The sequence below is a fragment of the Branchiostoma lanceolatum genome, chromosome 2 (assembly GCF_035083965.1).
Source record: "Branchiostoma lanceolatum isolate klBraLanc5 chromosome 2, klBraLanc5.hap2, whole genome shotgun sequence".
Classification (NCBI taxonomy): Eukaryota; Metazoa; Chordata; class Leptocardii; order Amphioxiformes; family Branchiostomatidae; genus Branchiostoma; species Branchiostoma lanceolatum.
The window spans coordinates 8,169,747-8,181,139 of record NC_089723.1 but is presented as its reverse complement, the minus strand read 5'-3'; the positions used below and the strand labels follow the sequence as shown (position 1 = coordinate 8,181,139).

At 45.9% G+C, this 11,393-nt stretch overlaps 1 protein-coding gene across 1 annotated transcript; it reads right to left on the bottom strand.

Annotated features, from left to right (window-relative positions):
• Positions 1 to 5,346: 5,346 nt before the first annotated feature.
• On the bottom strand, positions 5,347 to 9,170 carry LOC136427349 (uncharacterized). The gene is made up of 5 exons (XM_066416169.1): positions 6,259 to 9,170; positions 6,059 to 6,142; positions 5,859 to 5,942; positions 5,645 to 5,742; positions 5,347 to 5,518 (listed from the first exon to the last, which is right to left on the bottom strand). The coding sequence occupies exon 1, from the start codon at positions 9,145 to 9,147 to the stop codon at positions 6,367 to 6,369; it is 2,781 nt and encodes a 926-aa protein (XP_066272266.1). The 5' UTR covers positions 9,148 to 9,170; the 3' UTR covers positions 5,347 to 5,518; positions 5,645 to 5,742; positions 5,859 to 5,942; positions 6,059 to 6,142; positions 6,259 to 6,366.
• Positions 9,171 to 11,393: the final 2,223 nt, after the last annotated feature.

Sequence of the window (11,393 nt, the reverse complement as noted above, 5' to 3'; positions counted from 1 at the left end):
TTATAGCATGCTTTTGGGAAAAAAAATTCAAATTGGTATTTCGGCCTCAGACAAGAAATCAGAAGCGATGCCTACGGCAACCGGTGGTCCCAGGCTATTTGCCGTGATTGGTCCCGACCGGCCTCGACGTTCCTTGACGTCAGAGTTCGAACGAGATAGAACGAGATTTGGCCGTACCGTAGTCCAAACGAGGACATTGTACGACCAAATCACGTTAAATCTCGTTCTATCTCGTTCGAACACTGACGTCAAGGAACGTCGAGTCCGGTCGGGACCGATCACGGCAAATAGGTTGGGACCACCGGATGCCGTAGGCATTACTTTTGATTTCTTGTCTGAGGCCGAAATACCAATTTGAATTTTTTTCCCAAAAGCATGCTATAAGTATATTGGCAGTAGCATCTGTCGCCTACGGCCAATGTACTTATAGCATGCTTTTGGGAAAAAAATTCAAATTGGTATTTCGGCCTCAGACAAGAAATCAGAAGCGATGCCTACGGCAACCGGTGGTCCCAGGCTATTTGCCGTGATTGGTCCCGACCGGCCTCGACGTTCCTTGACGTCAGAGTTCGAACGAGATAGAACGAGATTTGGCCGTACCGTAGTCCAAACGAGGACATTGTACGACCAAATCACGTTAAATCTCGTTCTATCTCGTTCGAACACTGACGTCAAGGAACGTCGAGTCCGGTCGGGACCGATCACGGCAAATAGGTTGGGACCACCGGATGCCGTAGGCATTACTTTTGATTTCTTGTCTGAGGCCGAAATACCAATTTGAATTTTTTTCCCAAAAGCATGCTATAAGTATATTGGCAGTAGCATCTGTCGCCTACGGCCAATGTACTTATAGCATGCTTTTGGGAAAAAAATTCAAATTGGTATTTCGGCCTCAGACAAGAAATCAGAAGCGATGCCTACGGCAACCGGTGGTCCCAGGCTATTTGCCGTGATTGGTCCCGACCGGCCTCGACGTTCCTTGACGTCAGAGTTCGAACGAGATAGAACGAGATTTGGCCGTACCGTAGTCCAAACGAGGACATTGTACGACCAAATCACGTTAAATCTCGTTCTATCTCGTTCGAACACTGACGTCAAGGAACGTCGAGTCCGGTCGGGACCAATCACGGCAAATAGGTTGGGACCACCGGATGCCGTAGGCATTACTTTTGATTTCTTGTCTGAGGCCGAAATACCAATTTGAATTTTTTTCCCAAAAGCATGCTATAAGTATATTGGCAGTAGCATCTGTCGCCTACGGCCAATGTACTTATAGCATGCTTTTGGGAAAAAAATTCAAATTGGTATTTCGGCCTCAGACAAGAAATCAGAAGCGATGCCTACGGCAACCGGTGGTCCCAGGCTATTTGCCGTGATTGGTCCCGACCGGCCTCGACGTTCCTTGACGTCAGAGTTCGAACGAGATAGAACGAGATTTGGCCGTACCGTAGTCCAAACGAGGACATTGTACGACCAAATCACGTTAAATCTCGTTCTATCTCGTTCGAACACTGACGTCAAGGAACGTCGAGTCCGGTCGGGACCAATCACGGCAAATAGGTTGGGACCACCGGATGCCGTAGGCATTACTTTTGATTTCTTGTCTGAGGCCGAAATACCAATTTGAATTTTTTTCCCAAAAGAATGCTATAAGTATATTGGCAGTAGCATCTGTCGCCTACGGCCAATGTACTTATGGCATGCTTTTGGGAAAAAAATTCAAATTGGTATTTCGGCCTCAGACAAGAAATCAGAAGCGATGCCTACGGCAACCGGTGGTCCCAGGCTATTTGCCGTGATTGGTCCCGACCGGCCTCGACGTTCCTTGACTTCAGAGTTCGAACGAGATAGAACGAGATTTGGCCGTACCGTAGTCCAAACGAGGACATTGTACGACCAAATCACGTTAAATCTCGTTCTATCTCGTTCGAACACTGACGTCAAGGAACGTCGAGTCCGGTCGGGACCAATCACGGCAAATAGGTTGGGACCACCGGATGCCGTAGGCATTACTTTTGATTTCTTGTCTGAGGCCGAAATACCAATTTGAATTTTTTTCCCAAAAGCATGCTATAAGTATATTGGCAGTAGCATCTGTCGCCTACGGCCAATGTACTTATAGCATGCTTTTGGGAAAAAAATTCAAATTGGTATTTCGGCCTCAGACAAGAAATCAGAAGCGATGCCTACGGCAACCGGTGGTCCCAGGCTATTTGCCGTGATTGGTCCCGACCGGCCTCGACGTTCCTTGACGTCAGAGTTCGAACGAGATAGAACGAGATTTGGCCGTACCGTAGTCCAAACGAGGACATTGTACGACCAAATCACGTTAAATCTCGTTCTATCTCGTTCGAACACTGACGTCAAGGAACGTCGAGTCCGGTCGGGACCGATCACGGCAAATAGGTTGGGACCAACGGATGCCGTAGGCATTACTTTTGATTTCTTGTCTGAGGCCGAAATACCAATTTGAATTTTTTTCCCAAAAGCATGCTATAAGTATATTGGCAGTAGCATCTGTCGCCTACGGCCAATGTACTTATAGGGCGTATTCAGTCACGTGACCCCTGTCCCCAGCAACCAATCGCGGGCCATAGCAACGCGTTCTGGCGGACATGTTGGTGTTCAGGCACAGTATTCTATTGCACGCTGTATGTTACATTCCGCAGAAAAATGAGCAACATTCCCTGAGCCGAGGCTGAGCGATCCACAATTCCCATTCAAAACTGTCTGCCTTGCCATCATGGTGCTGTGCATCGTTGTTGGATGTGGAAACAGGACGGGTGCAGCGCACAAACATCGGGAAAAGGTGGGTTTTTTTCGCGTTCCTCGTGTCATAACACACCAGGGGAGGGATGCCGAGGAGTTAACATCGGCTAGGCGAAGAGAATGGCTTTCTGCCATTAGTAGAGCAGACCTAACGGAGGAAAAGCTACAAAATGAACGTGTGTGTGGTAAACACTTCGTTTCTGGACAACCGAGCAAAGAATGGGAACGGTTTAATGTCGACTGGGCGCCTACTGTAAACCTCGGCCATAGCAAGAAAGGAGATGCGGTGACAGGCGCCGGAAGAGCCGAGCGAGCCGAACGAACAACACGGCGCCGGAAACTACGGGAAGACCATCTCCAGGCTGAGGTCACAAAGAAAGTGAAAAGGTCAGGCAAGTCAACAACTAACAACTGTCCCGACGAACCCATGCACGTACCTGCTTCCAATGAACAAGACCTCACAGCTGAAAACTGTCCTGACCAGCCTGTGAACGTACCTGCTCCCAATGCTACCCCTGAGGACCCTGAAAACTGTCCTGACCAGCCTGTGAACGTACCTGCTCCCAATGCTACCCCTGAGGACCCTGAAAACTGTCCTGACCAGCCTGTGAACGTACCTGCTCCCAATGCTACCCCTGAGGACCCTGAAAACTGTCCTGACCAGCCTGTGAACGTACCTGCTCCCAATGCTACCCCTGAGGACCCTGAAAACTGTCCTGACCAGCCTGTGAACGTACCTGCTCCCAATGCTACCCCTGAGGACCCTGAAAACTGTCCTGACCAGCCTGTGAACGTACCTGCTCCCAATGAGGTCCCTGCTTTTGAGATAGATACAGAGACTCCCTCCAGTTCCACAAACATTTCTGACAAAGGTACACAGACATCTGAGTTCGCCTACCTGTTTAAGGAAACTAAAGTGCAGTCCTTCACTGAGGAGTACTTTTCAAACTGCAATGACAGTGATGACAGGGTGAGATTTTACACAGGTTTACCAAGTTTTGATACTTTGAAGACAATATTCAATTTTGTTGAGCCTCATGTGTCAAGGAGGACCAAAACCTTGACACCTTTTCAAGAGTTTGTGATGGTTTTGATGAAACTCAGGCTCAATGTGCCTCAGCAAGATCTGGCTTATCGATTTGATGTCAGCCAGCCTACCGTCTCAAGGATTTTCTCTTCATGGATGACTCTGATGGACACACGACTGTCACCTCTTATCAAGTGGCCTGAACGGGAAGTAATCATCCGTACCATGCCGGCTTGTTTCGAGAACACATTTGGAGATAAGGTCACTATCATCATTGATTGCTTCGAAGTTTTCATTGAGAGGCCTTCAAATCTTCTGGCACGAGGACAGACCTTCAGTAATTACAAACATCACAACACAATGAAAGTACTGGTAGCCATCACACCTCAAGGATCCATCTGTTTTGTGTCCAAGGCATGGGGGGGGCGTACATCTGACAAGCACCTTACTACAAACTGTGGTCTGTTAGACAAACTTAAACCTGGTGACTTAGTCATGGCTGATCGTGGCTTCACTATCGAAGAGACCCTTGCCATACATCAAGTGAAGCTGGCCATCCCTACTTTCACCCGCGGCGCCAGACAGCTTGACCCAATGGATATTGAGCAAACCAGAGGAATTGCCAATGTGAGGATCCATGTAGAACGTGTAATAGGACAATTGAAACAAAAGTACAAGATGCTACAAGGAACTATCGAGATTGACTATGTAATCCCTACTGCTGGTTCCAATGTACGAATGGTGGACAGAATTGTAAGAGTATGTGCTGCCTTGACAAACTTGTGCCCATCAGTTGTACCTTTCACTTAGAGTAGAGATGACTGGATCCTCACATTGGCAATTCCTCTTGTTTGCTCACTAACAATAAGGACACATGTAGATTTAGGCTGTATGAATCTATGATATCAATCTTACTAAGTAATAAGTAAACTGTCTGTTTGACTCCATATCTTTATTGTTCAACATAAATGTTACCTTCTTTTGATAAGAAATTTCTTCAGTTGTTGAATGTTTGATAGTGGAGAAATGCTAAAGTAGTACTAGTGCGTTACTTAAGATGCAAATGCCTCAGCAATCACATAAGGACACAGATAGATCTAGGCTTCATGAATCTATGAAGATAGCAATCTTAGAAAGTAATAGATCAACGGCCCATTTCTTAATTCATGCCTTTCTTGCTACATGCATAAATGTTACATTCTTTGCACAAGACTTAAGTAGTTGAAACTGTTTGATACTGGAGAAAATGCTGGAGCATTTCCTTGTTCATATCTAACGTTAGATCTGTAAATACCTGATGCTTTTTGTGTCATTATCAGTAACATTACTAGTAGTAATGCCTTTCTTTATTTGTCTTTGTGCTTTAAGATGCTATGTCACTTTACAGGATAGCGCTAAAATGTATTTGTAAAAAGTCTTGTACAGTTGTACAGATATTGCCTCAAATTGTGATTATCATAGTGTTACAACACGCTTCTTGAGCTACAGACAATTGCAAGAAAAACTAATTATTCAATAACGTTGAATGACAATACAAGTATCGAGTGGAGTAGTAAACAATGCTTCAGGAATTTATTTACATCTTTATCCAAACAACTTAGGACTTTATTGCCCCAGTCAGTAATGGAGTAGGAAAGAGAGGGCACATATTGAACCTTCCTTCGTGTGGAGATTTGGTAGCAGTCTTCTAGAACAAATCAACTTCTTGTCTGGAACTTTGCACTGTAAACAGGAGGAAGAACAATAAATAGTCAATTTCTATGTGAAGAACAGATACCGACAACAACATTATCACCAGGTTAACTAGAAATGACAGATGAGAGTAATAAAAAGTAAGAACGTTCTCACCTGTAACTGTGTCATACATGTACATCCCATAGTGCCTTCTCACAGCTCAGCCAGTGGTGGGGAGGGGGGCATACTCAGGAGCGATGCTCTTCTAGAACCTGTAAACAGGAGGAAGAACAATAAAGGTTTTATTTCTACATGAACAACAGATACCGAGAAAGAAAATCTCCATGTCAACTAGAAATGACAGATAAAAAGTAGGAAATATTCTCACCTGTAACTGTAGTGCATGACCAACAGTGCCTTCTCATCACAGCTTAGCCAGTGTGTGGGGATGGGGAGGGGGGCATCCTCTTCACTGTAAACAGGAGGAAGAACAATAAAGGTTTTATTTCTACATGAAGAACAGATACCGAGAAAGAAAATCTCCATGTCAACTAGAAATGACAGATAAAAAGTAGGAAATATTCTCACCTGTAACTGTAGTGCATGACCAACAGTGCCTTCTCATCACAGCTTAGCCAGTGTGTGGGGATGGGGAGGGGGGCATCCTCTTCACTGTAAACAGGAGGAAGAACAATAAAGGTTTTATTTCTACATGAAGAACAGATACCGAGAAAGAAAATCTCCATGTCAACTAGAAATGACAGATAAAAAGTAGGAAATATTCTCACCTGTAACTGTAGTGCATGACCAACAGTGCCTTCTCATCACAGCTTAGCCAGTGTGTGGGGATGGGGAGGGGGGCATCCTCAGGACTGATGTGACTGAATTTTGAGCAGTCAATATGTTGGGAACAGTTCCAGCTTCTCATTCTTGAAGCAAGAAGCCAAATGAGCCCTCAGTTGTGGCTGGTTAAAGTCTACGGACTGAGGGAGAATTCCATATGCCAGGCAGGTGGCAAATGCGATTGCAAATACTCCACAATCTACTGAATTTGGTTGTTGCTGAACAGCAACAACCCGAAGACCTTCATTATTGTCCTCACCAACTAAACATTTGACTTGCTCTTCAATCTCAGCTTGAATGATGTTGTGAAAGAGACTGTCATATAAGTCTACAACTCCATCATTACTCTTGACAGTACTGCAACACACCCAGTGACTTCTTCCAGTGTGCAGAATTTGGATGAAGGGATTCTTGACTCTTGCAAAAGTGCGCCAAGGTCCGAGAGTTGTTCTCTGTAACCCGTCCATAGATGGATTGACTCTCTTGAGAAGGACATGGGCATTGTGTATAATATCACAGTCTAGCCACCCTGATGGATCTGTTATCAGGGCGTAGTGATCATCTGTCAGGTTACATAGTGGTGCAAACCTTTCAATATTGTTGTTATGATTTACACTTGTGATGGTCAGTCCTTCTCTCTCTAAGTCTAACACATGGTTAACTGATGAGGCAGTGTCAGGCTCCTGCTGAAATGATTTGCTTACACGTTGCTTCTTCCTGCACTGTAAACATAACCATGTAGTGGAAGCATTATTTGGCATTTTTTTGTAGTTGATGCAGTGTAGATGGAAGAATTTCCCATTCCCACAACTGTCATTATGGCATTCTAGGAGTTTGTCTGTTACCATTGGTGTTTTCTTGCAAACACATATTGACTGGAGTTTCAGGGCTTTCTGAGGAGCAGCACTCGTCTTCTTGGATTTTGTGTTGACAGATTTCAGTTTGGATGACTTGTGAGAGATGTGACAGAGTGGGCAAAGCCATTTAGCTGGCACTCCAGTGATCTTCAAACAAGACAGATGAAATGTTGTGATGGGACATGTTTGACTGGTGCATTTAACAACTTGTGAGTCTGATGCGCTCCTACAGAAACATATGCCAGTACCAGTAGCAGGCTGCAGATCAATGTCTCTTTTCTGTGTAAACCATCTACCGAGGATTTCTGGCAAAATACAAAACCTCCAGAACTGTGCTAGCTTTGGTACAACAGTGTTCCAGTGCTCCAAGTCTGGCTTTATCCTTTCTACAGCTATCCTGGCCTGTCTGCTGTCACTTACTGAGCATACAACAAAGTCACAGTAACTTTTGCCTGTTGCAAACAGCTGTTGCTGTACCTGGTAATAATACTTGTGGTCCTTCTTCAGTAGAAAAGTCTGGTCCATGCATGAGCTTCGCTTCTTTACATATTCATCGAAGTCCATTTCTTTTAAGCAGTAGGGACACTTCACTTCTCCACAACCCTGGCCACAACAGTCGCAACTGCAGACAAAGTCAGGGGTTGCATGTAAAAATTGGTGTTCTGGATGAACCGACATTCCACACTGATGCACTCTGAAGTTGGTGTGTTGGGTCTGCATGAATTTTTCATACTCAGCCACTGCTTTTTGTTCATGTTTGCACCCGTGTTCTGTGGCTTCTGTTGTGAACGTGAAACTCTTAGGATAGCAAATTGTTCTGATAAGGGACTGTGATGGCTGGGCTGGGTTGGTAGCACAGGCTTGTTTGGACATTGATGCCCCAATCCTCCCTGCCCTGTGTTTGAAGAATGATCCTCCCCTTGCCTGGTCTCTGGTGTCCTCCTCGATTAATTTCCTGTCATCATCAGATAGTTGTAGGTGAACATTTGAGCAGGCCTCCATGAGTTGGTCGTAACTCATTTTCAGATATTTACCGTCAGAAAGGTCTGAAATTGTGCTAACATATTTGCTCTTGGGAATAAACGATTCACAGTGTTGTTCGTCCGTGCTCAACACCACCGGCTTGAACTTCACCTTGTCAAGGTTCTCAAACAATTCATTCATCTCACCTTCACTTGGTGTATGCTTCTTCTCTTCTTCTGTGAGCACGTCGTGAGATGGTGGTGGTTCAGCGCACGTTCCCGCTAGCATCGTCATATTATTCTTAAGCTTCTTCGGCGAGCTAAAATCAATGTTTTCCATTGGCAAGGCCGAGGCTGTGCGTGATAACGCTGGAGGGAGCCATGCATTTGCTAAGTCAGTCGAGGCGACGTCAGCACTTACTCGGTGGTACATTTCTAGGTAAAATAACACGCTGGCTACATGTGAACAACACTCACCCAATCCTGCCAGGCAGTCACGACAGTGAGCGCTCAAAATCGTCCCGCCGGGACTTGTGATAACCCACACAAGGACGCAGGGGTCATTCCACTTCTGGGAATGCTTCACTTTGCCAACCACGACATGTTTCCCATCTATACGTTTTCCCTTGACGCTTTCCACAAAGCCGGATACCACATAATTGTAAGCCTCAAGACTTTTGTAGGCCTTGAAACGCTCCTGGGAGTAGAAACTTGTCTCCAGTACTAAGTATGAGACAAGGTCAAGCGACTCCATTGGTGGCAAGCGATCCGCGTCTAGCTGCTCATCTTGAATCAAAAAAGGGTCGATTCCAACAGCGGAAATCTTCTCCTGGTAGCGCTGACGGACATGAGGTGCAAGGCTTCTTGCATAGTCAGATAACGGACATACAATCTCACTTTCCTCCATTTCGGAGAACTTCTTCTGTCTACAACTTTGTTGTCGAGCGCGCGCTGCAGGCCTGCGGGTGAACACCAAGATGTCCGCCGCTATGGGCACGCGTAGTGATGACGTCATGCCTACGTCACGTGAATACGCCCTATAGCATGCTTTTGGGAAAAAAATTCAAATTGGTATTTCGGCCTCAGACAAGAAATCAGAAGCGATGCCTACGGCAACCGGTGGTCCCAGGCTATTTGCCGTGATTGGTCCCGACCGGCCTCGACGTTCCTTGACGTCAGAGTTCGAACGAGATAGAACGAGATTTGGCCGTACCGTAGTCCAAACGAGGACATTGTACGACCAAATCACGTTAAATCTCGTCTAATCTCGTTCAAAGTGACGTCAAGGAACGTCGAGTCCGGTCGGAACCGATCACGGCAAATAGGTTGGGACCACCGGATGCCGTAGGCATTACTTTTGATTTCTTGTCTGAGGCCGAAATACCAATTTGAATTTTTTTCCCAAAAGCATGCTATAAGTATATTGGCAGTAGCATCTGTCGCCTACGGCCAATGTACTTATAGCATGCTTTTGGGAAAAAAATTCAAATTGGTATTTCGGCCTCAGACAAGAAATCAGAAGCGATGCCTACGGCAACCGGTGGTCCCAGGCTATTTGCCGTGATTGGTCCCGACCGGCCTCGACGTTCCTTGACGTCAGAGTTCGAACGAGATAGAACGAGATTTGGCCGTACCGTAGTCCAAACGAGGACATTGTACGACCAAATCACGTTAAATCTCGTTCTATCTCGTTCGAACACTGACGTACGTCAAGGAACGTCGAGTCCGGTCGGGACCGATCACGGCAAATAGGTTGGGACCACCGGATGCCGTAGGCATTACTTTTGATTTCTTGTCTGAGGCCGAAATACCAATTTGAATTTTTTTCCCAAAAGCATGCTATAAGTATATTGGCAGTAGCATCTGTCGCCTACGGCCAATGTACTTATAGCATGCTTTTGGGAAAAAAATTCAAATTGGTATTTCGGCCTCAGACAAGAAATCAGAAGCGATGCCTACGGCAACCGGTGGTCCCAGGCTATTTGCCGTGATTGGTCCCGACCGGCCTCGACGTTCCTTGACGTCAGAGTTCGAACGAGATAGAACGAGATTTGGCCGTACCGTAGTCCAAACGAGGACATTGTACGACCAAATCACGTTAAATCTCGTTCTATCTCGTTCGAACACTGACGTCAAGGAACGTCGAGTCCGGTCGGGACCGATCACGGCAAATAGGTTGGGACCACCGGATGCCGTAGGCATTACTTTTGATTTCTTGTCTGAGGCCGAAATACCAATTTGAATTTTTTTCCCAAAAGCATGCTATAAGTATATTGGCAGTAGCATCTGTCGCCTACGGCCAATGTACTTATAGCATGCTTTTGGGAAAAAAATTCAAATTGGTATTTCGGCCTCAGACAAGAAATCAGAAGCGATGCCTACGGCAACCGGTGGTCCCAGGCTATTTGCCGTGATTGGTCCCGACCGGCCTCGACGTTCCTTGACGTCAGAGTTCGAACGAGATAGAACGAGATTTGGCCGTACCGTAGTCCAAACGAGGACATTGTACGACCAAATCACGTTAAATCTCGTTCTATCTCGTTCGAACACTGACGTCAAGGAACGTCGAGTCCGGTCGGGACCAATCACGGCAAATAGGTTGGGACCACCGGATGCCGTAGGCATTACTTTTGATTTCTTGTCTGAGGCCGAAATACCAATTTGAATTTTTTTCCCAAAAGCATGCTATAAGTATATTGGCAGTAGCATCTGTCGCCTACGGCCAATGTACTTATAGCATGCTTTTGGGAAAAAAATTCAAATTGGTATTTCGGCCTCAGACAAGAAATCAGAAGCGATGCCTACGGCAACCGGTGGTCCCAGGCTATTTGCCGTGATTGGTCCCGACCGGCCTCGACGTTCCTTGACGTCAGAGTTCGAACGAGATAGAACGAGATTTGGCCGTACCGTAGTCCAAACGAGGACATTGTACGACCAAATCACGTTAAATCTCGTTCTATCTCGTTCGAACACTGACGTCAAGGAACGTCGAGTCCGGTCGGGACCGATCACGGCAAATAGGTTGGGACCACCGGATGCCGTAGGCATTACTTTTGATTTCTTGTCTGAGGCCGAAATACCAATTTGAATTTTTTTCCCAAAAGCATGCTATAAGTATATTGGCAGTAGCATCTGTCGCCTACGGCCAATGTATTTATAGCATGCTTTTGGGAAAAAAATTCAAATTGGTATTTCGGCCTCAGACAAGAAATCAGAAGCGATGCCTACGGCAACCGGTGGTCCCAGGCTATTTGCCGTGAT